Below are 27,815 nucleotides of genomic sequence, written 5' to 3' on the forward strand. Positions count from 1 at the left end.
ACTGCAAGGGTCATGGGTTTGATCCCTGGTCGGGGAACTAGGATCCCGCATGCCAAGCAGTGGGGCCAAAAAAACAATTTTATTTTTTCATAATGTTGGGAGCGGAAACACCCTGCTCTTTCGGCAAATATACTTCTGAAACCCAGAAGCCATGCCCTTCCCTCCCACCCAGGACAACGTCAGTTTCTAACCTTAGTAGTTATTTTATTCCTGTACACTTGCTACTTTTAAGTACAGAAACACTTGGGTATTTACATGTGCTGCACCATTATTTAGACTTCTTAAAACCTGGAGTTTAGTCCAGGGTACATGAGTCCATGCTGCATCACAAACTGGAATGAACGCAAGGCAAGCTTCCCAGGTGGGAAAACCCACTGCCCAGGGGACTAGGAGGCGGAACATCTTCATGTTCATGGGTCATCCGGTTTTCCCCAAAGCCAGAAGGAGCCAAACTCTCCTCAGGACCTTGAGGGAAGTTTTATGACGGAGGACTTTAAGGCAAACAAGAGGGGGTGGTTGAGAAACTAAGCGAAGAGAGGAGGGCCAGGTCTTAAACTCTTTCTAAACTCTTGCTCTGTTGCCAGACCTCCCTCTCCCCTCTACAGAAACCCGACCTCTCCTCTGGGGTAATTTATCTTAATCAGACCATCTTCTCCCATTATTCTTCTTGGAGAAACTCAAGACAGAAGGACAGGGGAACCTTAGACTTGGATCGAAGCCTCAACAGCCTCTGAGAGCAAAAAGGAGATAGTGGTGGCCATGCCTCACTTTCCTTTAAACCCGGCATCTCTGAGGTAATTACTGATCCAGTGTCATTTTGCTGCAGTCCTGCAGTCACCACCTCCCAGGATGTGCTTCCTGGTCCACAGGGACAGGGACAGCATGCCGTGATAGCTCAGAGAATCAGTTTTATTTGAAGATTTGGGGAAAAGTATTTAAAAGGATTATTTCTATATTAACACAAACATATCGATTATGGAGTGGAAAATTCCTATGATCTTTCACTAAAATAGATTTTGAAGAAATTTTGCCGAGACCTTATAAACTATACTTCTAGGCTCCCAAGGGTACATGTTTTACTCCCCTGATACTGTTAAGAAACTTCACTGGAAAATTTAGAAAAGCATTTTTGTTGGATGGAAGAACTCACACTGTAGTCGGAGGTTACTGCCCGGGAAGGGAGGAGGACAATGAAGGGGAATTTCGAGGTTTGCACCATAGTTTTAAATCCTTTCCCTCTGTATCAAGAAACAAAAGACAAAAAGAGAACCTAATAAAAAATAAATACATGTGGTTTCTGGGGGAAAAAAATCCGAGTGCTGCTGGATGACAAGTGGCCTACAGCCTCACTGAGTGGCCGGTGCAACCCCTCATCCCCACCGCACCCCAGGACTCGAGTCTAAGGGAAGGCAGATGCTTACCCAGGATGAGCTCGCTCGGGTGAACCAGACCATCTGGGATTTCTGGGGAAGGTAGTGTGGAAAGAGCAGAGCTTTTGGAGTCAGACACCTGTGCTCCCGGCTGTGAGACCTCAGGCAAGTCATTCTTGAGAACCCAACTTCCTCATCTTTAAGATGGCTTTACCACCCCGTCTGTAGGGAACTATGAGGATGATATAAGCCACACCTGGTACTCAACAAATTTCACTCCTTTCCTTTCCTTTCCCCAGTGAAGTGTAGTTGAAAAAAAGCTTTCAAAACATTGGTGGGGGTGAGAAATGATAAAAGGGGTGGCTAGGGACTAGAGGCCCAGAAACCAGGACACCAGTCATAAACCAGGTCCAGCTCAGAAAGTGTGGCCACAGGTGCAGTATGGAGCACAATCCACCACGGGGGCACCGGGCTTAGCCTTCAGACCACGTGATTACACAGGAAGGGAGGCCTTTTCAACCTAGTGTTTAAAGACACACGGCAGGGAAAGCGTTCTGGTTCTTTTTAGTTAAAGAAAAACAGCCTTTTCCAAGGGCAACAAAGTGAACTCAAAGTCAGAAGGAAACAGGGTGTGTGGGCCTCTCACAATCTCTTGCTCTGTAAACCTGGATGGGATTTTCCTCCTGGAAAGTCAGGTGCGACTGGCCAGCAGAGGGATGACTTTGGTGGGGCAGGTGGAGCTGCAGCCGGGTTGGTCTGAGAGGGCTCTAAGAGGACTTCCATGTCAGTTGACACGATTAACGCTATTATTCTTGAGGGGCATTAAATTAAGGAATGACGCAGGGAGCCAAGAGAGCGGCTTATTCGGTTGGATTCTGAATCACAATCAGGAAATAGTCTTTATCTGCAAAAGAGGAAAAATGAAAAAACAAATCACTAAATGTAAAATGGGAGAAAAACACACCACAAAGCCAATAAATCATTAAATCACCAACTGTAAAATGGTGGTGGGGCAGAGAGGGATAAAAAGCATCAATACTCAGGCTGCTTCCAATTGCGGGAAAACAGAAGATAAACTTGCAGGTTTCCTGTGGGGGCTTCTGCACATGTGGCTGCCGCGAAGCGGGGCCCTCACCCTACCCAGCAGTGGTGCTAGGCAGCGCATCCTCATTTCTCTCTTTCTTTCTTTTTTTATTTGGCTGCGTCAGGTCTTAGTTGCGGCATGAGGGATCTTTGTTGAGGCGTGCAGGATCTTTCCTTGCGGCGTGTGGGCTTCTCTCTAGTTGTGGCATACGGGTTTTTCTCTTGTTGAGGCATGTGGGCTCAGTACTTGTGGTGTGTGTGGGCTTAGCTGCCCTGCGGCATGTGGGATCTTAGTTCCCTGACCAGGGTTCGAACCCGCGTCCCCTGAATTGGAAAGAGGATTCTTAACCAGTGGACCACCAGAGAAGTCCCCGCATCCTCATTTCTAATCTTCCCAGTACCAACAGGGAGGTAGGATTATCACGTTTTTTTGGGTAGGGAAACTCAGGTTCAAGGTTTCCTACAGCAATGGTTCTCAAACTACAGGGTGTCGGAATCACTTGGAAGGCTGTTTAAAACAACACTGCTGGTCCCACCCCCAGGGCTTCGGACTCAGTGGGTCTGGGGTGGAGCCCGAGAATTTGCATTTTTAACAAGTGCCCGGGTGATGCTGATGCTGCAGGTTCTGGAAGAACCACTAGTTTAAGGTTACCCAGCTAATTAGTATCAAAGATGGAATTCTAACCTCAACCCCGCTAGTCTTGGGTTAATGTCAGTTCTGTCATAAGTTCAGTTGCTAGCTTTCCAGAGCCTTCTGGAGTAGAAAATTTCAAAGGCGCCAGGTCAAAGGGGTCCAAAGCTACCTGAATTTCAGCTCTGGGGATCCAGCCAGTCAGAAGGAATGTCCATCATGAAATCATAGCAAATCCAAGTCCTCTGGGGTGAGCCTGACTGCCTCTCACTTTATAAAAGAGGAAATAGGAGAAGCGGGTGTTTCAGCTTTGCCCACTTAATATTCAAACTGCAAACGTTCACCAAGGCTTCCACGTGCTGGCTCTGGGTCAATCACTTCTCATACAGCACCTCAATGAATCCTTGAATCACTCTATGAGGCAGGGCCCAGTGCTTTCTCATTTTTACTAATGAGAACACTAAGGCTCAGAGAATTAAATGACTTGCCCAAGCCAAGGCAAACATGCCAGGTGGGGTAGCGGGGTTTGACTCAGATGCTGAATGCCTCTGGTCTGCCCCCTGCTGAACATATGAAAAATGGCAGGACCTTGGCCATGTCTGCTTTGTGTCTGTTCAGATTCAAGCCTAAAGCTTGCTTCTTCCCATGACGATGGACATCTGGGAACGAACAGATATTATATGACTAAGTTTCATGGCTAAGCAATCTGTGTAAGTGAAAAATCACTAATAAAAATAGAAATAATTAACAAGCCACCGATAAAACTGATAAAAACAGATACTATTAGCAATATCAGTGTCTTTTCTTCCGAATAATCAAGCTCTACATTCAATAATAGCACTCCCAGTGCTTTGTGGGAAGCAGTGTGTTAAAGCTTGATTACACTGTGTTAACTCAGCTGTTCCAGAGCAGACATTCTTGGAAGCTTTAAGCCAAGAGATGCTGTCCACGGAGAGTCTGTCGACTTGGAGACCACATAATTTGTCCTTGCTTCACATTGTGAGCTTCCAGGTGGGGCACAAGGTCTGCTCTGATTTGGAGGGTTGGTAGCCTCATTTTTAGGGGAGTGGAGGTTTGTCTGTAATCACACAGCATGAAGTCTTGGGAGGGATGTGAGTTCAAATCTGATTCCAAGCCTTTCTGCCCAAACTCGTGCCAACATACTCAACCAGATGAAACATCTCAGAATACCAGAGCAGTACCGGCCCCTACTAGACACTTTACAGATGTGGAAACAGAGGTTCGGAGGAGTTCTGTGATTTGCTAAAGGTCATGCTCGTAAGAGGTGAAGCCGGGAAAACAGATGCTGTGCCTGCTGCAGTCTATTTTCTCTGACAGAATCAGAGACCTCATCATTGGTTGGCATGAGATGCATTAGACAGTGATTAAATTGATAAACAGTGTATGTATGTTTTTGGAATAAATGACTCTGAAGTTATCCTAGGTTCTTATTTGTGACTGACCTGCTCTGTCCCCACCCCTCTAGGGAGTGTCCCCAGGAGACTGTGGGCCCCTGTGACTGGCTCTATGGGTCTCTCCTTCACATCCTTCCAAGCAGCTCAACTGGACCCGAACAGGCCTGGGAACAGAACCAATATTGCTCTGCTGCAAGGAGTGGTTGACCGCCATCAAATACCTCAGAATTCTGCAGCCAGCCTCCTCACCACCTGTGTTGCAAAGCCCAGGGGCAGTCAATGTCCCAGCCTCCCCACTGCCCTCTTTCATCCAGGCCCCCAGTGACAATCCTATCACCTCCTGCCTTAAAAAACCTCTGCTCACAGGGTCAAGTCCATGCAGCTGAGTTTGGCATTTGAGGCCCCTTCTAAACTGGACCAAACGTATCACCTCACACTCCTTCCTACACATATCCTGATGCCCTAGACAAGCTGCACTGCAGCCGCCTCCATCACCGTGTGCACATTTAGCTCAGGCACACTCAGCCACGGGGCTCAGCCAAAAAGGAGATGGAGGGGGAGAAGTAACTGCAAAAACAGACCTGGAGGATCTGTCTACCACTCCAGGCCGTGTGTGTGAGTGAGGTGAGGCAGGGCAGGGCAGGTGGCCCTGCTGTCCCTCCTGTGGTCCCAGTCCTCATGGGCTCCTCCCACGGTAAGCATCTCATCACCCTGAGAATGATCCTAAGACCTAAGACAGGTATTGTTTGCACCACACAGTCCCCAAGTGCAAGCCAAGCACTTCACGTGAAACAAAAGCAGCAATCTCTTCCAGTGCTGGAGGAAGGGCTGTCTGTATGGGGTCCAGAGAAATAGGACTATCGTTTGGAAGTGGGCAAATTAACATTTTTTCAAGGATAAAATAGTGCATGGTGTTTTTGCCTCACACTTTGGTTTAGAAGCGCTGAATTCCTTTTTCTTCAAGTGTAGCTTTCCCACTCCCGGCACCCCCAAGCCCCACCCTGCTTGCCTACTCTTCACCTGTGCCCTCAAGACTCAGCTCAAGTGCTCCCTCCTCTGGGAAGCCTTTGCTGACCGCCACAAGCAGCCACAAGCAGCCCTAATCACACCCTCCTCTATGTTTCCAAGTGCTCCTTGAATTCCCCCACATCAAGGTGAGGATTACACTGTGATATGCTTATATGTCTCTCTCCCCCATGAGAACATAATTCCCCGCTGTGGCCTAGAACCCAGGACGGGGTCTGGCCTAGAGTCACTGTGAATGAGTATTTGTTGGGGATGCCAGCTGGAGACAGGCCAGGCGGTGAGGCAATCAAATCTGTACCTTCTGCTCTTCAGGCCTTTCTGTGGAACCTATGGAGACACCCATGTGCTAAGCCGTCCTGATAGCTACAGAGCACGCACTGTGAGGGTCTGCTCCTAAGTGGGGATGTGGAAGACCCCTTACCTGGTGCAACCATAATTTCATTTTTCTTGGAGCGAATTCGAAGGAAGGTGAGGTCATTCTGGGGGTCAATTTCACGCACGGTGCTCCGGGCCTTCAAGATGAAGTTGTGCATGAGGTTGGCGTACTGTGTGGTGGTGGGATTGTCCATGGTGCTCTTGATGGGAATGCCTGAGGGGAGAGGAGACAGAGACTGAGCAGAACACTGGGGTCCATTTCTACCCAGCTCTTAGCCCCACACCCATAATTCTAGAGTCTAGACTGGCAGTTAACAGTCAAAGCCCACTATTTACTGAAAGCTTGACAGGCAAGTGTTGAGCACTTGAAATATGTCAACACCAGTCCCCAGAACTACTCTAAGGGCGGAGTCACCATCTTTACTTGCCAATGAGGCAACAGAAACTCTGAGCGGTGAGGTGGCCTGCCTGTGGTCACACAGCAGGTAAAGAGAAGCAGTGGGGTCAGGATTCAAACGCAGGCCTGTTGGCTCCACTGCCAGGCTCCTTTCACAGGGCCACATCGTACTGGCTGGTTTCCAGCAATAGAAGGAGAGACTATCATTCGTAACACTTAGAACAGAAACAAGGAGAATACCTCCTACAAATCTGTAAATACTAAAAAGTAGATAGAAGAAGAAAGGTCAGCCCGTGTCAAGATAGAACCATCACTGGTGTTTTGCTCCAGTTCCCACCAAGGAAGGCTTAGGGCCCAGTTATTATTATTATTTTTTAAAATTTATTTATTTTTAATTTATTTTTATTTTTGGCTGCATTGGGTCTTTGTTGCTGAGTGCGGGCTTTCTATAGTTGCACTGAGCGGGGGCTACTCTTCATTGCGGTGCGTGGGCTTCTCATTGTGGTGGCTTCTCTTGTTGTGGAGCACGGGCTCTAGGCACGCGGACTTCAGTATTTGTGGCTCGCGGGTTCTAGTGTGCAGGCTCAGTAGTTGTGGTGCACGGGCTTAGATGGTCCGCGGCATGTGGGATCTTCCCGGACCAGGGCTCGAACCCGTGTCCCCTGCATTGGCAGGCGGATTCTTAACCACTGCGCCACCAGGAAAGCCCAGGGCCCAGTTATAAACACACTGTCTATACACATGACTGTGCCCCCAATTTAAAGCCTGTTTCTCTGTCTGCAAACACCCTTGTAAACAGCATTGCTACTGCTTCCCACAAGTGGCCATTCCACAGGGTTAATCATTCCCCTGTTGCTGGGTACTAAGGCTGGATTTTTTACTTAATTACTGTGCAGTGAACAACATCCTGCAACAAGCCTTTTCTGTTTTGAGGACTGCTTCCTTGCGATGAACTATTAAATGGACCTCCCTCACTGGAGAGTGCCTATTGTCATGGAGGTGAGGAAGAGGGCTCAGCTTGAGCCACCTCAGGCCACGATTGGGTCATAAGGTGCCTATGAATCACTGTAACATGTCAGCAGAAGGCTCCATCGATGAGGCCGAGTGCCCACAGCTGACAGGCCCTTGTGACAAATGTGGCCCAAGTGGCTCCCCACACATAAGTGGCTGGATTTGGGGTCCAGGACCCTGCTATCTGGCCCATAACTGACCAGCCAAGGGATCAGCCAAAGACAGTAACCCTCAGGCCTACCCATGAGTGGCAAGAAACTGATCCAACCTTGTCTTACTAGGGTAGAGGAACACGAGAGTGGGCAGAAGAGGGCATGGTAGCAGGAGAAGCAGCTGAGTCAGAGAAGCTGGTTTCAGCCAAGTGGAGTTATGAGAACAGGTTGTAGTGATCGCTTGTCTTTAAGGGACAAGATGACCAGGTCACCAGGGCTGCTGCTGGGTCCTGGATGGCAACAATGTACCCACCAGGGCCCCACGAGGCCTCATTCAATAGTGGAACCTTCCTGAGGTTGGCAGTATAAGCAGCTGGGGAGACGACTGAGCAGGAACTCTGAAATCTGATGACCTGGGCTTATACCCCGGCTCTGCCCCTTCATGGCTATGTGGCCTTACACAAGTGATTTAACCTCTCTGAGCCTCCATTTCCTCATCTGTGCTTCAAAGTGCTGCTGTGAGGATTAAATATGGATTAATTCATTTGAGAATATTTAGCAACAGTATGCATGTAATAAGTGTTGATTTATTATCAACATCACCCACACAGTAAATCCCATCCCCCAGGAAACTTGAGGGGCCAGTCTCGAGGCCTGGCAAAGTTTGGGTATCAAACTTCTTGACTTTCTTTTTACATACCACAAGGCCACCTTCTCTCAGGTCCCTCTGCCTGGAACTTTCTTTCCCTCCCCTATTCTCTCCTGACTCTCACTGTCCCTCATGTCTCCATCCACCCCCAGATGTGGTCAGTGCCCCCATTCTACAGTCCCAGCACCATGCAATTGTCCTTCAGAGCAGTTAACTCGAGTTTGGTATCACACCTTTATGGAAGTGATCATTATGTTTGCCCCCCCAGCAGACTTTAAGCTCCCTGAGGGCCAGAACCAGGTCTGATGTGCTCACCAGTGTCTTTAGAGAGACTGCATTAAGCATTTATGGCTGTTGATAAATGAGTAGACACAGGTGTACTTCTAATAGTTCAAATACTGTCATGGGACCTCCCTGGTGGTCCAGTGGCTAAGACTCCACGCTCCCAATGCAGGGGGCCGGGGTTTGATCTCTGGTCAGGGAACCAGATCCCACATGCCGCAACTACGAGTTTGCACGCCGCAACTAAAGATCCTGCAGGTGGCAATGAAGATCAAGCATGGCGCAATGAAGACCCAGCGCAGCCGAATAAATAAACAAATATTTAAAATAAACAAATACCCCAAAACCCTCAAATACTGTCATGAATGTGATCACATTTCTGCCAAGTGAGAAACTGTGTAAAGGAGAAAAGAAACTAACTTCTTGTTGGCTCACTTTAAAAACAAAAGAAAACACAGAGCTGGCAGGGTGGGGATGGAGGGCAGGGACCAAAACTGGGGATAATTTCAAACAAGGACAAGAGATAATTCCAGATTCACAGGATGCCAGAGCTGGGGAACACCTCACAGACAGCCTAATGACTAGGCTGCCTATTCTAGGCCTTTGCCCTCACAAACGGGCACTGTGCAGCCCACAGAAGTGGCTGGTCACCTCGAAGGCATGATTTCTAATCCGGGGCTCAGATCTGTCAGGTTGTATAGCCAGGTCCTCTCACCAAACCCACCTCTATCAATCAACAATTAAAAAACATTAACAAAACTTAACAGATGTTTATTAAGCACCAACTTTGTGTCAGCATTGTTGCAGGTGCTGGGGACACAGTAGTGAACACAAGAGATAAATCCCTGCCCTCAGAGAGTTTACATATTTGAGTCTTTTATTTTGCCCTGTGTGGGTAGCAGCAGAAGATGGCAGGGGTTCTGGAGAGGTACAAATAGAATGTTCCTTACATTCTTCTTTCTTTTTTTTAAATAAATTTATTTATTTATTTATTTATTTTATTTTTGGCTGCGTTGGGTCTTTGTTGCTGCTCGTGGGCTTTCTCTAGTTGTGGCGAGGGGGGGCTACTCTTCGTTGAGGTGCACGGGCTTCTCATCGCGGTGGCTTCTCTTGTTGCGGAGCAGGGGCTCTAGGCGCACGGGCTTCAGTAGTTGCGGCACGCGGGCTACAGTAGCTGTGGCTCGCGGGCTCTAGAGCGCAGGCTCAGTAGTTGTGGCGCATGGGTTTAGTTGCTCCGCGGCATGTGGATTCTTCCTGGACCAGGGCTCGAACCCGTGTCCACTGCATTGGCAGGCGGATTCTTAACCACTGCACCACCAGGGAAGCCCTGTTCCTTACATTCTTGGTTAAGTCTGCTTAAACTCACACTTTTATTATGAAACACCATTTAAATGTGGCCAAGGCTGAGACGTCAACAGGCAGTGGCAGGTGGTTGGTAAGTGACTGGGACAAGAGCATGTCATGATTTTAGGGGCGGGAAGCAATCCCTCTGGGCTGGGATGGTCAGGGAAGGCATCCTGCAGGAAGAGGCAGCTGAGCTGAATCATGGGGGTAGGAAAGCCTGAGAGGAGTAATAGAGGTCCCTAATACAATCATCCTTAACTGATCACCTCTAATGGAAGTCTTCAGAGGGCTTAAGGGTCCCACAGAGCAGTGAGTTCTGACCACCTCCATCTATGGCTGGGTGATCTCGGGCAGGTTACCTCACTGCTCTCAGCTTCCAGTTTCTCATCTGAAAAACGGGCAAACATCCCTGCTTTGCAGGGTCACTGTGTGAAATGTAAATGAGAGACTGAAGTGGGAGCTCCGTGAATGGAACATAAATGTAAAATAAATAAACAAAGGGACTTCCCTGGCAGTCCAGTGGTTAAGGCTCTGTGCGTCCACTGCAGGGGACACGGGTTCGATCCCTGGTTGGGGAACTAAGATCCCACATGCCACGCAGCATGGCCAATAAATAAATAAACAAAGACACACACACAATAATTTTTAACATTCACATGGCATTTACTATACATCAGGCACCGTTCTAAAAGCTTCCCTTAGAAGAAAGCAGTATGACTGTCCACATTTTACAGATGAGGAAACTGGAACAGAGAGGTTAAGTGACTTGTTAAGATCATACAGTTGATAAGTAACTAGGGTCAGGATTCAAACCCAGGCAGTCTGGTTCCGCATTCCATATTCTTAGCCACTGTGCCATACTGCCACATTAGTATACAAAAAATAAGTGCTCATCATTAGTATCCAAAAGGTGGTAAGCAGCTGGGGCTATATTTTCCCAATGAAAAAGCTCAACTTTGGGGGCAGTTTTAAGGCAAGAATGAAGCCTTGTGGTTTGGAATACTACTGGAAGCCTAGGGGTCCCAGCTGGGGAGTCAGCCCCTGGGGCTGTTCCCTCCCCATCTGGGGTCAAAAATGTCCAGTCCCAGAAGAGAGTCTCTTTCTGAGTGACATACAGTCCTTTGGGTCTCGGAGCAAGAAGCTCCCTGTAGCAAGGACCAACCACTCCATTTGGGGCAGCTAAGTTCTGAAGAGGAAGGGGAAGCCTCAGGCCACCCGGTTGATCAGTGGTGGACCCGAGCTGCCTCCCAGTGTCCTCTGGGCTCCCCAACCTGCTGCCTCCTTTGAATGCAATGACCTCGTGGTTTAATTAGAGTCTGACAAAGCTGGGGAGCACACTCTGCGTGGCTCTGGGCTGGCCAGGGTCTGACGACTTGGAAAACAACATTCTGAGGACATGCCACCTTCAATTTGTCACCCTTGGTGACTTTCATTCTGCTCTATTTAAGTAGGCACTGTTGAGAATTCTGCCTTTCCAAAACAAGGCCCAGAATGACAATGCATACACACAGAGGCTCTCAAGGAGCCTCAAGCAAAGCAGAGCTGACTGAATGCACTGGATTTGAGAATTGGGGGAGCCCAGCTGGGTGACCCTGGACATGGCCTGGGACATAGTCCAGCAGCCACCCTCTGGTCCTTCACAGCACAGTGTGGGAGAAAGAGCACAAGTGCATTCAGACAGACCTGGGATGAAATCTTGGCTCTATAATGGTAGGTGAATCAATTAAATTTCTAGACTCACTCTTCTCCACCGCAAAATGGAGACAACAGAGCTGCTTCAAGGGATAAATGAAAAAATATGTTTTGTGAAGCACCAGCCCATGGCCTGGCACAGAATAGATGTGTGATAATGTTAGTTCCCTTCTTCACCATGTCTACTGCAGTATGAGAAAATTAGCATCTGTACTCTTCTAGTTGTTGAAATAATGTCCCAGAAAACTATAGGCCCAAATAAGTTGACAAGAGTATTATCTAGCAAAAAAAAGTAGAAACAGCATAAATGTAGGATGGTCAATAAACATTGTACCGGCAGTTAAAAATTTTGCTTATGTAAACCACGGAGCAAAAAAAAAAGAAACCCAAACAAACAAAAACTCACGAACATATGCAAAAGAGTAACAACTAAACTATAATTATGACCAAGAGAAAATGCACCTGGACAAGGGTTGAAAAGGTATGGCATACTGAAAATTATGATGTGTCAGGGCATTGGGATAGAGTGGATTTTTCCTTTTTTTAAATTTAGAATTCTAGTAATAGTGCTTGGACACAAGAGGTGTTTAAAAAAAAAAAAGTGTGAGAAATAGATCAGGTAATGAGAGGTTTAGTAAAAAGCAAGTGTTATGCTGTGTTGGGCTGTTTTCTGGGGGCCTGCCTGCACTCAGGTCATGGCTGGAAGAAGGGTGTACCTTCTGTGTTCACCACGATGATTCCCTGCACGCCCTTCTGGCTCTGAAGTCGCTTCAGTGTCTCCTCCACCTCTGCCTGCCAGAGAGAATAAGACCAAGGTTAGGAGGGGTCAGGAAGGCTGGATCAACTCCCTCACAGCCCTGGCAGATGAAATCACAATTCCAACAACAAACAAGTAACACCCAGGCATGTGGCACTTCCTGAAAGCTCCCCAGGCCTATTTTGAATGGTCCCTAGGCCACCACCAGCATCTAAACCATCATCTTCCCAGTATGGGGTGGGGCTGTGCTCCTGGCCCTTTGCCCATCAGGGGCCCTTTGCCCCTCAGCTATTGGGGAGCAGAATTCAAATACCATTCCCAGGAGTACAGACACATCCATGACTCACATATTTGGTACAGCTGGGGGACAAACCAGAGGACTCCAATGATTAAAAAAAATCCAAATAGGAGTGTCTAACAGGAAGGAGACATTCCAAAGGAAGCAAAATGATCCCATGAGGATAGACTCAGTGACCTAATAAGCTGGCACCTGAGACAGGGTGACACGTGGCACACAGCCATAGCAAATGCTGAGGAAGGGGCTCATTAATCCTGCATCTCCGGGTGCTAGTCTGGGTGGGATACTCTGGCACATGGAATTTGTAAACAGAGTGGACAATCAGACTTTGGGTTCTCACCTTGCCATGCAAGCCCTTCTCTATTATTATTCCCATCTCTTTTACCCTTCCATCCACTCTCCACCTACATGTCCATACCTCCCTGTCTCCACATCTTTTTACCCGAACAGGGCCTCTTCTCTGCTGAAATCCAGCAAATTCTTCTAGACCATCTAAGATATCACCTCCTCCATGAAGCCTTGACTGTACCTCTCTGGGGATGCATTAGGTACTGCTTTACTTGGAGTCTCTATAATGGTCTGCGGAGTAGGGGCTCAATAAATAGCTGCTAAACTGAACTAGGTCTAACTCTTCCTGTGGACGGAGACTGGCCCGAAGTGTTTGTTCTCAGGAGGTCCCTTCTGTACCCATCCAGAATCTAGTCAGAAGCTCCTCACAGGCTTAGAGTCAGACTATGTTGGAAACAGAGGCTCTGTTCACCAAGAGAGTGGTCCCCCACCCTCAGGGGCTAATGAGTTGGCCCGGGGGGAGGAGCTTCTAAACAGTGGATGGAGACAGCACAAAGATTGTTTTTCTAGTAGGCACAGGCCTCACAATCCAGTCACTGCCACCCACTTCCCAATGACATGTGAATACTCTCAAATGCCGGAGGGAAGGGCACACAAGTTCCTCCTACAAAATGGCAGCCTGATGCCTCTGTAATCTGGAGCCTTGGTAAAAGGACAGGGCTAGCTATGTGGATGTGAGAGTATAATACAGTGGGTTATACATGTATGAGATCATAATTCATTCAGCAGACTTTCAGTGAGCTCCTACTACACACTATTCTGGAGAGGAGTGGTAAAGTATGATAGTGGTCAAAACTACACAGTACTCAATCTGACCTGGTAACCCTCCTGGAAATTCATCCTAAGGAAATAATCCAAAAGAATTAAAAGAACACAGCAGGATGTTTGCTGCAGTGACATCTGCAATAACAAAAAAGCAGGAGGAGCCCAAAATGCCCAGTAATTAGGGAAAAGGCCAAGGAAATTTTGGAATGTCCGTTCACAGGAATATAATACATACATTAACAGCGGGGATCAGAATGTTTATACCACCACAAAGAGAAAGTGCTGCAAGATTGCATACACATGAAAACAAGAAGAGGGCTAGAAGGATTATGGAAAAAAACAAAAAGCCACACCGAGAGCAGAGAAGTATAGATTAGGTTTTAGTTTCTTTCTTTCTTTTTTTTAAACAGCCTCTTTTACTCTATTATATTGTTTCTATTTTTTATATAATAATTCCACATATATATCTATTTATTTGTTTATTTATTTGGCTGCATCGGGTCTCAGTTGCGGCACACAGGATCTTTTGTGGCGGTGCTCGGGCTTCTCTCCAGTTGTGGCTTGTGGGCTCCAGGGTGCGTGAGCTCTGTAGTTTGCAGCATGCAGCCTCTCTCCTTGAGGCGTGCGAACTCAGTAGCTGTGGCACGCGGGCTTAGCTGCCCCGCGGCATGTGGGATCTTAGTTCCCCGACCAGGGATCGAACCCGCGTCCCCTGCATTGGTAGGCGGATTCTTTACCACTGGACCACCAGGGAAGTCCCTATTGTTTCTATTTAAAAACATTTTTTAACCCATCTCTCTGTGTATCCAAGAGATCAGACATCTCTGATTTGGGAACTACAGGGCTCTGACATTCTCAACATTATGAGAATAAGAATATATAGGAATAAGCAGGATGGCAATTTAGGACAGCTCAAACAATCTGCAATCAAACTGGGGACGGGGCAAACTAAAACCAAAGATGCCAGAATCAAAGTCCAAGATACCCCTGGAGATTGGAAAGTGAGGCTGAAATGAAAAAGATGAAATTTCATAAGACTGCTATTCATTCAATAACTATATGGGAAACTTCTATGTGCCAGATGTTGTTTTAGGCCTAGGGATGCTGTATTGAACAAAATACAACAAAAATCCCTGCTCTCATGAAGCCGACATTGGTGGGTGGGGGGAGGGAATCAGACATTAAAAAAGACATAAATAAAATACAAATGTCAAATACAGAAGGGATGGGGGATCTGGAATGCAGGGGTTGATGGCAATTTTAAACAAGGTGGTCAGAGAAGGCCTCACTAAGGTGATAGTTGAGTAGAGATCTGAAAGGAAACGAGGAAGCTAACCATGCAGACTTCTAGGGAGAGTGTTCCAGAAAAAAAGCAAAGGAGCCAGTGTGGCTGAGGGCAGTGAGTGGCAGGCAGCCAGATGAGGGAGGGAGCCAGGATCAGACTAGGTTTCAGGGGCCCTCACAGACCAGAGTAATGACTTTGGTTTTTAATGGGGAGGGTGTGAGGAGCCACTAGCAGGTTTTGAGGCGAGCAGTGACAAGATCTCTTTCAAAAGGATGGCCCTGGCTGCTGTGTGGAGAGTGGACTGCAGGGGGCAAGCACAGCCTGCCGGAGCCCGGGCCTGGCATGTGCTGCTCCTTCTGAAAGCAGCAACCTTCTCTCCCTCACTCAACCACTTGATGTAACTAACTCCCAACTCTTTGGACTCAGCTCATGAGCCTCCTATGGGAGGCCTTCTCTGACACCTGCCCCTCTTCTAGGTACCCACGCACCCTGACTCCACAGCACTTATCACAATGGAGTGTAACTGCCTGTTTTGCATCTGTCTCCTCCTCCAGACCCAAGGCACCCTGGGAGCAGGAACCTAGACTTTGTAATCCCAGTACCTGGTACAGTATAGGCTCAATAGATACTTAAGGAACAAATAAAAACCATTTCTACAACTATGTTTTACAAAAATCAACCTTTTTAAGTACAGTACCCAGGGTGAAAAGGAGCTAGGGTTTAGTTGATCCTAAATTTAATGAGAACCAACAACTGAGATCTGGCTGCTTAAAAAGTAAACACACTTACCAAGAAAGGGAGGACATACACATATACAATGACCAACTCAGAATCTGCTACAGGTCAGATATTAGGATGAATGTTTTCAGACACGTCTCATCTGAACCTTCCATGGTTAGTATGATCTCCATTTTACAATAAGAAAAACCAAGGTTCAGAAAGCAGAAGAGTTTTTGCCCAAGGACACACAGCAGGTCAAGAGAAGAGCTGAGGGACTTCCCTGGTGGTGCAGTGGTTAAGAATCCACCTGCGAAGGCAGGGGACATGGGTTCGATCCCTGGTCTGGGAAGATCCCACATGCCACACAGCAACTAAGCCTGTGCGCCACAACTACTGAGCCTGTGCCCTAGAGCCCACGAGCCATACTACTGAGCCCGAGTGCCACAACTACTGAGCCCGAGTGCCACAACTACTAAAGCCCATGCGCCTAGAGCCCGTGCTCTGCAACAAGAGAAGCCACCGCAATGAGAAGCCCTAGCACTACAACAGAGAGTAGCCCCCGCTCACTGCAACTAGAGAAAAGCCCAAAATGCAGCCAAAAATAAATTAATAAAATAAGTTTTTAAAAAAAGAGAAGAGCTGAATATACCACTGACCACAAATGATGAGGTCCCAGTCCTCAGGGAGCTCACATTTTGGTGGAAGAGACCTTCAAAAACAAATGACCAAGATTCTTGCAGGGTACAGGGATGGGGGGGTGGGGGACAGGAGGATGCTACTTGACGAGTGTGGTCAGGAACACCTGAAGATGTAATCTTTAAGCCAAGAACTAAATGATGAGAAAGAAAAGCACTCCACGCAATGGGATGAAAGCAAAGGCAGTGAAGTGGGAAGGAGTCTGGCATGTTCAAAGGAATAAAGAGAACCAGTAATGCCAAGGTGTTTGATTCTTTGCTAATCTGACAGGCAAAACCCAAGTAATAGAAAGCCAACTTTTCTTTAATGTTTAAGAATTATCAGTGAGGTTCGTCAGAAAAATAAAAAACAAAAAACTTATCAGTGAAGTTAAAGTGGAATTTGCTTGCATCTCTCCTTTTTTGAGTCTTTTGATTTTTCTACAAATCTTATTGATTTTCAAAAACTTACGTTAGAAATATTAGACTTTTGTCCATCATATAAATTACACTTCTCCCACTTTTCAAATGTAACCTTATGATTTTTTTCAATAATCAGAAGTTCAAAATTTTTATGTAGTCAAATTTAATAAAAATTTTTTCTTGGAAGACTAGAAAATAGCTTCTCCAATCTGACCCCGACCAGTATGGTGGGGCTAGGCCTGGGTGAGTGGGGGTCATGAGGTCTAGAGGAGGCACTGCACACCTGCTTTCAGGAGATAATGCTTAAAACAAACTTCAAGTTCAGCCCTGAGGAGCCAAGAAAGAAAACGAATGATGCCAAAAAGACACAAGCAGCAACAGAGACATCTGCAGATGGGAAAGGAGTCCTAGTTAGGCATCCAAGTCATGCCACCTTTGTCTTTAATGTTTGTCATCCCTGCAGTGCTAGCCAACTGGTACCAGAAATATCTGAGTGGATATTCTGGGTCGGCTCACATCACCAAATTCCTGTCCTGCTCCTAGAGACAGCCCAACTGGTATCCTCAGCACCCTGACTCTTTATTACTATTAACATGGGTGTCTGCATCAGAGAAGGGTTCTCTAGTTCCCAGCTGCATGTTGCTGACAGACAAAACACACACACACACACACAAAACAAACAAACAAACAAACAACAAAAAGAAACAAGCAGCAGTAAAACTCCAGGATTATTCATTGGTTTGGCATAGGAGGGATAACCATCTGAAGCAAATGATTCACAAAGGAACTGTGACCAATTTGACTAATAAGCATGAAATTTTTAATTGCTGCAAAACAAAAATGAATTAAAAGGAGGGAAAAACATTTGCATCAAATAGAACAAAGGAGTAATTCCAAAATATCACACAGAATGATTCTGTTTTTGAACGCTGGCAGTATTATGGCAAAACTGGTACGAAGGCAATACGACCTTTTGGGAAAGCTACAGGACAGTACTATTGCGAGAACCATAAGTGCTGGTCCCCTTGCCTCAGAAATTCTTTTCCTGAGAATTTCTCCTAAGAAAATAAACTAATAAATTAAAAAAAAAAGACAAAGAAAACAAACTCTACGCATTCAGAGACATTCATCACAGTGTTATCTCTGTTAATGAACTAGAAGCAACCCAAATGTACACCAGGGGAATGATTTGGCAAATTATGGTAAAAATATTTCATTGACTATTATGTAGTTACTAAAAATGATTCATTACAAAGATGATGCAGCAACAAAGTTACATGGCTTTGGACATTAAAACAAACAGAAACAAAAAACTAGCAGGTACATCTTGAAAAATAAGCATATGTGAACAAAGAGGAAGGAGAATGTACAAAGATGAAAATACTTGTGTGATGGAGTAAAACTGGATGCTAATTATGGATGATTTTTATATCACCTCACCATCCTAAGGGGCAATTTGTCAGTTTCTACCAAAATGTTGACATATGCATGCCAGAAGTACCACTACTACATAACACTAACATAAGTGCAAAAAAAAAAAAAAAAAAAAGACAAAAATAATACTGCAGCATTGTCTGGATTGAAAAACTGTAAACCATCTAAATGTATATACTGCAATAGAATATGAATACAGTCCTTTAAATGAAGTAGATTTGTATTTATCGACATGGAAAAATATTTGATATCTTTTAGTGAACAGAGTAGGTTGCAGAATGAGATTATCTATATATATTAGCCTAAAGTAAACTTAATATGTATAAATACATATGTTCCAGTTTCATGTAATAAACAGGCTATATATAAATGTGCTTATGCACTAAACAAACCTGGAAGGAAACACACCCACTGTCAACAGTCATTACCAGAGGGAAGTGAGATAGGGACTACCTACACTTTCTACATTACATACTTTGGTACTGCTTGAATATGTTAAACTGTGCATCTAAATATGTTTTGCTTTTATGAATATAAACACACAACAGCATGGTACAGGTTGCAGGAAGCTACCATTTGTGTAAGAAAAAGAGGGGGCATATATACATGCTTATATAGATATATTAATAAAAGAAACTAACAATGTTTCTGAAGGAGACTGAGGCTGGGTGTCAGGGTTGGGTGGGAGATTTATTTTTCACTTAGATCCTTTCAGATTATTATTATTACCTTTTTTACTGTAAGATGTGTTAAAAATTTTTTTAGTTTAAAAAGTGATGTGAAAGATGAAGTTACTTCATCTATACTGTAAACTAGCTAACTATATAAAGCAAAGTATACAGCTAAACTATATAAAGCAAAAACTGAAGAGAAAATGACTAATAGGAGTAATATGCCTAATTATAAGTCGTCACCTCCAGGTCACGGCACTGTTTCTTATTGACTTTAAATTGTTAAATAAGATTTCCGAAAACCATTCACATGATTTAACATTTAAAAGGTCTTTTCAAGTTTTTTACAAGTTGGGAGGATTAAAAACACAAGAAAACAAACCTGTAAAGGCGTAAGGAGCCCACAATTCTAGCCAGCAAGGCAGGAACCCCAAGGGTGGATCCCGCTCGTTTCTGACTCATGCACCATGTCCCAGAGTCTCGAAAGAACCACAGGGACAGAAAGGCAGCAGTCGAGCTTCTAGGGTTCAAATACACCTCCGCCATTTCCTGGGGCAAGGCACTTAGCTTCACCAGGCTTTAGACTCCAAGTATGTAAAAGGGGGATAATGGTCGTACCTACTTCACAGAGCTATGGTGAGGAGGAAGGGCAGGGTAGGTAAAGCGCTTAGCAGTGCCTGACACGAATTAAGCTTCCCGGAAGTGTAATCATTATTGTTGTTATCTCGCAACAAGGCCCAGGATGCTAGGAGGCAGAGGCCTGTGGGCCTGCCTCCCCATCTCCGTCAATCCTTCGCCGAGGCCCAAGCAACTGCTTCCGGTCTAGGGAGAGCGGGATCCGGTGTCCCCTCGGTCTAGTCTGGAGGCCCGCGCCGCCCGGGTTCCGACCTCCAGACAACTCGGCCCCGGCCCCGCCCAGCCCCGCGGATGCCCAGTCCAGCGCTCGGAGCCGCCCCCGGAGGATGGAAGGCCAGGCTCAGGGTAATGGGAAGTCGTGCTCGGCCACCTCCCGGCCGCCTGCCACAAGCTCCCGGCAGACACTCACCATCTCGGACCGATCCGGTAGCTCCGCGTAGCCAGCCCTCAGCCCAGTCCCGCTACCTCTCTGCGCCTGCGCACAGCCCCCTGTCAAGGCGGACAGCCTCGGTAGCCTATCAGAAGCCAGCGTGGGACGGCTGGGAGGGAGGGTAGGCGGATCTTAGCTCCCCCAGGGCTCGAGGGGAACTTGCCCTGTGCTGTCCGAAAGTGAACAGCAAAGGAGCACTTAAGCTATGGAAAATTCCTAATTCCCACTGTGCCGAAAAGACGCTGGTTCGCGTTGTTGGAAGAGGCTTTCAACTCTCAACCGAGGTCTGAGCTGGATCTGCAGGTTCTAGGTTAAGGGTGGTGAGCGATTCTGAAGGCGAGGACGGGGGTTGCTGAGACCTCCTTTCAGGCAAAATGAGGCGCGAAGCCAAAAAGCTCCGAAAACGCGGGAAAATCCGGAGATCGGGCTGGAGTCAAGCGTCCCTGGGGTCTCCAGAGCGACTCCCTTGGGAATATTCCATGCAGGCTCTGAGAAAAGCGGTCAGGTCTAGCCTGGGAGTCTGAAGCCTTTGAAGCCCGAGCTCAGCGGCCACCCGGTGTTCCCTTGGAGAAGCCACTTCGCATTTCTGTGCTCCCTCGTTTTCTCACCTTCTTCCTGGAGCCCTATTGTTGCCAACAAATCTTGGCTCTCTGTGCGCCGATGCTGAAGAAATACGAGACAGATTTTGGAGGATAAGAGAGATGGCTTTATTCCTCTGCCAGGCAGAAGGGAAGACACAGCAGGCTAGCGCCTCAAGAACTGTGTGTGGCCCCCCACCCCCAAACGGAGATTTTATATGTGGGGCTCGCAGTCCCCGGTATATGATAAGGATCAAGGTAGTGAAGGTCTCGCATTCTTTTTCTCCTTGCATTATTTCAAAACAGTCATAGCTGGCGTTAGGCAGTCCGGTAATTGGGTCCCTTTGTCTCTGGTTTATCTGCCTACGACCTTCTTTCTGAAATGCAAAAGCTACAGGGGGTGATTGTTACCAGGGGGCGCAGGGAATATAAACACCAGGACCACGATGTAATTTACATAAAGTTAGGGGTTGATAGGCCCAGGATGTAACTCACACAGCGTTAGCGTGATAGGTGCAGGATGTAATTTACATAGTGTCAGGGAGTGAGGTTAGCTTTGTGAAGTACAAATCCAGTTAGACACTACCGATTAGTAACAGTTAAAATAAAGCGAGGAGTGATTAACACTTTCAGGCCAGGTTATGTTTTCTTCTCCAGCCTGTTCACTGTTCCCTTTACTTTCCTTGTTCTCAGGAGAGAGGAAAAAAAAATCTCACTTCTATTTTTATTGCAACACTATGTTGTTCCGTTTTCCACAAAAATTTATGGGTTCTCTAGCAGGAAATAATTTGTGAATTAGTTAGCCTCAGCTTACAGTGTTCCTTCGAGGCACTGGAGCTTGCTCAATTCAACGCAGATGATCTATCTCCAAAAATTCATTCCACTGTAGCCTCTTTCAATTGGGGGAGGATTTGGTTTTCCTTCTAGGGGCGTCTGCATATTAAGAGGATTGAATAGTGACTTTACAGTGAGGAAACCTGGCAGGCACCATCTTAACCAGAGGATCAAGGTTAACATAACTGGTAATGGGATATATTGATATGTGCCCTCTGATATCATGCACCAAGGGCACACCACCTCTATGGTGTCTTTCACACAAAAAAATCCATGGCCTTAACCATAAGAAAACATTAACCAAACTTAGGACATTCCACAAGGTGCCAGATCAATACTCTTCAAAAAATGTCAAGGTCTGAATGAGGAACTGTCACAGATTGGAAGAGACTGAGAAAAATGACACTGGTGGGAAAACTGGTGATACCTGTATAAAGGTTGTAGTTTAGTGTCATTTTACCCATGTGAAGTTTTTATAATTGTACCAAGTTATATAGGATGTTAACATTGGGGAAAGCTGGGTGAAGTGTGTGCAGGAGTTCTCTGTACTATACTATTTTTTTGCAACAGCTCTGTAAGTCTAAAATTATTTCAAAGTAAAGTTAAAAAAAAAAAAGGATTGGATACAAAGAAATGATTATTGAATCTGGAAACATTATAAAAGCGTTTAGGAAGGGGAAGAAGGGCTGTAGTGACTGGACCTCAGAATATCCTGGGAGATAAGCACAGGATGATCATCACCACCATCTTACATATGGAGAAACAGACTGAGAGGGGGTGAATGAATTGAACAAGGTCACAATCACAGAAGCAAAAAGTTCATGTGACTGGAGCCAGAATAAGAATTGAGGAGTTGGAAGTAGTCAGGGCCTTGAGTGACAGGTTTATGAGTTTTGGAGTTTATTCTGTGGCAATGGAGGAACCACTGTAATATTTTAAGAGGGGAGAACCATGAGACAACTCTTCCACAAATCATTCTGAGGCAGCACAGATGGACTGGAGAGAATGGAGGCAATGACAAGAAGTTGCTACAGTCAACCACGGTAGGGATGATGGATGTGGGCTGTGGCAATGGGGGGCAGCTCCGAAAGAAGTGATTCAAAAGAAGTTTTGGAAATGGATTTGATAGGATTTGGAGACCCATTAGATGGAACAGCTGAACTGGTTATGGAAAACTCCCAGGGTTGTTGTGAGTAGCAGTACAGCAAAACGTTTAAGCATGCAGTCTTTGGAATCAGACAGTCCTGGATTCCAGTTTGCACTCTTGCCACTTAATAGCTGTGGACACTTCAAGTTACTCAATTACGTTGAGCCTATTTTCTATTCTATAAAATAGAGATAATCATTCGTCTCTGAAAGTGACCAGGAAGACTGACAGTGCATGTGGCATATCTAAGTGTCTGGGACATAGTAATAAATGTTGACAGTTGTCCTGGACTAAGTAAATATAGGTGTGATATTGGTCGCTAGGATAGAGAAGATAAATAGAAGAGGTCTGAATTAGAAATGAGGAAAATAACAGCATGGCTATTTTCAGTGATCTGCAGGTATGACTGAAAATTCTCAAGGTCCTTCCCTGTGAGTTTCTTTGAGGAAACCCTCCTGCCCACAGCATCTCTGCTCAGTGGGAACCTGTTCATAAGGGACCAAAACTGTCCTTCCTAGGTCTCCACTGAAGACCTGGAAGATTCCCGTGGATCCTTCCCCTAAATGTCCTGACCACAAAGGAGCCCTACAGACATATGGGAATTGACCAATGAAATGAGCTGTGAGTGACAGCAGTTTCTGTTCTGGAGTTACACAATGTGAGACACTCTTCCTAAAAGTCCAGAGAATAGCAGCCAGTCAGCCATAGCTGAGTCCCAGTTTGATGCTTTATAGGGTTTGGGGCTGGACAGCCAAATGGTCAGTAAAAGTAACTACTTATTTTCCCATGGAAGATTTCCTCATGCTGGGGGAACACGTCTTCCCTTTTTTAGCCACGCTGAAAACTAGAGCTTTCTAGCTGCTTATATAGGACAGAATAAATAGGATAGGGCCTACTTTGCAGGATCTGGAAGGAACCTGTCCTCCAGTCACTGTTAGATCAGGATATTAAAAAAACCCCACTTCCCTTAGCATCTTTCCCCTGGATCTATTTTAAATAAGAGCATGATCACTTGGTTTCCTAATAAGAAAAAGTCTTGGTAGCCAGCTGGTAATTCTCTATTGAGCACCTATGGCTGGGATCCTGTCTTAGGGAAACCCTTGGTTGTCCCAGAAAAGGAGATGTCTTCATCTTGGTTCTCTTCAACATAGGCACTAAATCCAGTCTCACCTGAGTCTTTCTAGTTTTTTTCCTATCTACTCCAGAGTACAAGACAGGCTGTAACCTGCTACTTACAAAAGCAGAGGGGCAGAAATCTATATGACCTGTTCACATAGAAGGCTTCCCTGCAAGTGGGGAAAACCTTACTCAAGACTAAAAGAAAAGTGTGCAAATGAAGGACCAAAAAGTTTAATTGTAAACAGTCTTACAACTTTTAAGGAAATGCAAGTGAGGCAGCCCCCTGCAGGACCTTTATAAAAGCACTTCACTCCTTGTGGTATTTGTAAAGTTACCTGAGTGTTTGAAATTACAGTTCAAGAAAACAAAGGAACTCCAATACAGTAATATACAATCCAGTGCTGCCATTCCATTTTTGGTTAATGAAAGCATAGCATATATACAAATAATTTTGTAAATAACTCTAAAAGAAAAACAAAAAAATGAGGGGGGCTGGAGATGCCAATAATATTAAATAGAAGTAGTTAACCTAAAGGAGTTTAAAAGGATGGAGTTACATCCAAAACAAGGAGGGATATAAAAATAGAGAAGTCTAATTCCATGAGTCATCCCTAATAACATTTCAGATTATTAACCAGGTAAATAAAAAGTGGCAGAGTGGGTTTGACTGAAAGAGTTCATTTAGGATGAGACCTCTTTGGGCAGGTGAGTCATGTTTCACTAAAATTTCAGATGAATTGACATTGGTATGTCAATCTCTTGATGAAAAACTAGTACCTGAATTTTAAATAGAGTTATTGTAAGTCTTATGAAATTACATTCTTCTGCACTCTGATATAAGATCATAAAAGACAGAGCAGTAATTCATTATTATGAGCTGCTGGACCAGTTTTAAATCACTCTATTTGATGAAACAAGTGAGGTCCTTCCCTCCAGACCCAGGCTATGTGAAATGCTACCTTCCCCAACCTCCCAAAAGAGCAGAAGAATAAGGCAATTGCTCATTTTACTTTGTTTTTATTTCAACATAACATGCAGTAAAAAAATTAACAGGATTTATTAGCATTTACAATGCTTACAAAGAAAAAAGGACTCTAAAAGCAATTTAGTTCAGATTTAAGAAATCGCTCTAATTAAACACTTACAATAAATCTATTTCCAAATGATCAATTTGGACCAAAATTTAAGATAGTATTTGGTAGATATTTATGTCTGCTGTCTATTTGCAGTATTTTCATATAACCTCTGATTCTTGGGATATCCAGCCCCCATTTTCCTAACACAGCAGGGAAAGACATATACATGTGGCCATTTAAATTAAAGGAAGAAATGGAGTAAGGGAGATCCCAGGCTGCAAAAATATATACAAGCATTTACCTTTTCCAGAACTAAACGTTTCTTCCATAAAAATATTAAATAGCCAAGCCCTATAGAACTAGGGCCAGGACTACTTCAAATATAACTATTCTGTATTTTAAAAATATAGGGCAGAAAGCCTTTTGGATGATATTTATACATTTTTGAACAATATTTCTAGGTCCCTAAATGAATCATCAAGCATTATGTAGAACAAAAAAAGTCTACTTTCTTACATTATCTCTTAATTTAATCTCATAAATCTATAGTAAATATTGTAGGTAACTACATTTCAATGTGAGCATTCACCTCAATAGGAAGTCTTTATAGAAGGCTTAATCTCCATAGCCATATATTACCAAAATTCAGACTTATATAACGAATGGGTAGTTGGCAGACATTCGCTCTGTAAGACAAAGCAACAGTTTTTTGCCCCCTACCAACAAAAAGGCAGAGTCACTACTTTGAAAACAACTAGGGCTTAGAGACTGTACTACATTTCCTAGAGTAAGTAGAATAAAATCAAAATAAAGACAGGACTGGGGGGAGCCCAATCTCTCCCTTTACACTAACAATTTCTAGATGAGGCAACCCTTTCACTCACATAAGTCTGCTTTATGATGGCAGTGTTTTAGAGTACAGATACACAAGTTGCAAAGTGTTTTTGCTGTTTTTCCAAGATGTAAAAGGAAGAGTAGTTAGGGACAAAAACCCCCATTCTCTTTCCATATACAACAGGGGTTTGCTATTCTCTGCTGATTTTTGGCTCAATGCTATTTGTTCACGCTATGGTACTGAAACCTGCCAAAGTCCCTATCTCATGAGTTATGAGGCTGTCCTCAGGGTTCGGCTATGATAGGCACTCAGCTGGCTTCGGCTTCCTCCCAATGTCCATAAAGTCAAACCTCTGACAGCAGTCATCTTGACAGAGTCTAAGCAGGCTAAGTTAAAAAAATTACCACAGAGAAGGTCAAAGTGCATTCATTAATCAGTTACTAACAGAGCAATCTAACAGTCATGGGGAAAACCTATTAAAATTTTTAGAGGTGAACAGAATATCCAGATCAGGACAAGGGAAAGAATGGAAATAACTACTCTAACAGGTGTCAGAGAAATTATCAGTTTAAAAAGTTTTAATTCACATAGAGAATACATTTCTGTGGTTACTAGAAATGTACTGTGAATAAACGTATTACTCTCTTCTTTTTAGCCAGTACCACAGCTCTCCCTCCCTAATGAAAATGTAATTTTACAGGATGTTTCATTGACCTATACTTGGATTAGAAAGCACTCTAGATATAACTTGAACTCCTTAGCAATAATTAAATGTAACTGAAGTTGTTGGATTATGATAAAATTATAAAGATGCAATTAATATACAGGAACATATAAAAATTGTTGATGGCCTTCAAAGAATTCAGCTAAATTAATTCCAATTCTAGGTTAACTTTTATACAGACAGTGAAGGAAGCATAGTGTTAATACTGTTTGTGAAGTTTAGTATTTGCAAGGCAATTAAAACAAACTTCCAAATGAAGAGAGTTATGCAGTCATTTGCAGGCTGGGACCAACTTCTCTCTGAATTCAAATTAACAAAACTACTTTGTAGAGAGATACAAGAGTCTCATATCTCTCCTTTCTAGAGATAACATCAAAATGATGCATGGATTTCATGCTCCGGAAAGGAAAAACAACAGTCAGGCCAGGCTGAAATAAGAGGGAGAGCACAAGCCAGAAGTTTGCTCACATCCCCAGAAGCTGGGCTATTTTAAACAAATACCTCTTACCATGAGGCTTAATAGGAAGATCTTACATATTTTAGTTACCAAGGGACTTCCCTGCATATTTTCAGAATCTCTAAAAGAAAAAACCCTACTCCCAAATGAGACTTCTGATACACATATACAAAAGTTTTGTTAAGGAAACAATCTAGTGGAATAAGACAAGGCAGATTTCATTGTTGTGTTAATTCCATGTTAAGTAAGGTTTTGACTAGTCATTTGCAGATCTGATTTCTGGAACATTGAAAAGAAATCCAGAATCACTGGGAGATAAATCTCAACGATAACATTAATTTACTTACACTCAAGGTAACTCTCTAAACAGTCACAGTCCAATTTTACAAGATGTGCAATAGGTAAAGAAGGAAAAGGACAAACATTGCAAATAAGTTCTTGTCCTTTGGCGGTGCAAGCTCTCAGAAGTCACTCTTGTCCAAATCCTTCTGTTTCTTCAATAGCAAATAATAGCTTTTCCTTCAGTTGCTCATAGCTCTTGTAGGGTGGCAGGTCCAGGCGGTTAAAACTAAAAGTAAGAATTGTTAGCTTGAGAAAAGGAAATATACTAAGAATAATATGGGCAGTGTAACAATGGTTTTAAAGCCAGGCAAAATTAGTTTCAAATCCCAGCTCTGTCACTGGGCCCTTGAGCATGTGTTTTTTACTTTTCCGAGTCTCGGTTTTTTCTTTGGTAAAATGGGAATAACAATATTTATCTCTCGGGATAGAGTGAAGAATAAACAAGCATATATATAGCACAGTACTGGTGCTCAGCAGGTACTCAGTAAAATGTCACTCCTCTCAAGCTTTCCCATCCACCCTAATCTATATGTGGTCAGCAAACTTTTGCTGTAAAGGGCTAGACAGTAAATACTTCAGGCTTTGTGAGTCATAGGTCTCTTATCAAAAGGTTTTAAGTATACCCCATTAAGAATAAAAAAGTTTTCGGCTCTAATATCTAATACGTTGGTCGGACTGAATTTCTCTGTCCTATTCTTAGCTGTGAGTTTTTAAAGGCATCTTCTAATTTTGGGCCATATTAAGAACACCTCCAGAAGGTAACAGGTAGTGAATCTGCCCTAAAGCCTTGTTGGCCTTCTGCTATATTTTAAGAAATAATGCTATCCACAAAGGG

At 44.5% G+C, this 27,815-nt stretch overlaps 3 protein-coding genes across 5 annotated transcripts in view; 1 reads left to right on the plus strand and 2 right to left on the minus strand.

The window, feature by feature from the left end:
* PIGU (phosphatidylinositol glycan anchor biosynthesis class U) overlaps nucleotides 1-4,628 on the plus strand; it is a 122,189-nt gene extending 117,561 nt beyond the window's left edge. Inside the window, exon 12 of the mRNA XM_068525167.1 lies at nucleotides 4,571-4,628. Within this exon, the coding sequence (XP_068381268.1) occupies nucleotides 4,571-4,603 (33 nt within the window). The 3' untranslated portion in view covers nucleotides 4,604-4,628. The remainder of the gene's footprint in view (nucleotides 1-4,570) is intronic.
* On the minus strand, nucleotides 1,916-19,948 carry DYNLRB1 (dynein light chain roadblock-type 1). Its single transcript, XM_068525169.1, has 4 exons — nucleotides 19,848-19,948; nucleotides 12,144-12,219; nucleotides 5,947-6,114; nucleotides 1,916-2,274 (listed from the first exon to the last, which is right to left on the minus strand). Exons 1-4 carry the CDS (start codon nucleotides 19,848-19,850, stop codon nucleotides 2,231-2,233), a joined length of 291 nt encoding a protein of 96 aa, XP_068381270.1. The 5' UTR covers nucleotides 19,851-19,948; the 3' UTR covers nucleotides 1,916-2,230.
* A 3,813-nt stretch (nucleotides 19,949-23,761) lies between these two features.
* ITCH (itchy E3 ubiquitin protein ligase) overlaps nucleotides 23,762-27,815 on the minus strand; it is a 127,054-nt gene continuing 123,000 nt past the window's right edge. For all 3 annotated transcript variants that reach the window (XM_068525211.1, XM_068525210.1, XM_068525212.1), the window contains one exon: nucleotides 23,762-27,206. In XM_068525211.1, the coding sequence (XP_068381312.1) occupies nucleotides 27,107-27,206 (100 nt within the window). In that variant the 3' untranslated portion in view covers nucleotides 23,762-27,106. The remainder of the gene's footprint in view (nucleotides 27,207-27,815) is intronic.

The sequence above is a fragment of the Eschrichtius robustus genome, chromosome 16, assembly GCF_028021215.1.
Source record: "Eschrichtius robustus isolate mEscRob2 chromosome 16, mEscRob2.pri, whole genome shotgun sequence".
NCBI lineage: Eukaryota > Metazoa > Chordata > Mammalia > Artiodactyla > Eschrichtiidae > Eschrichtius > Eschrichtius robustus.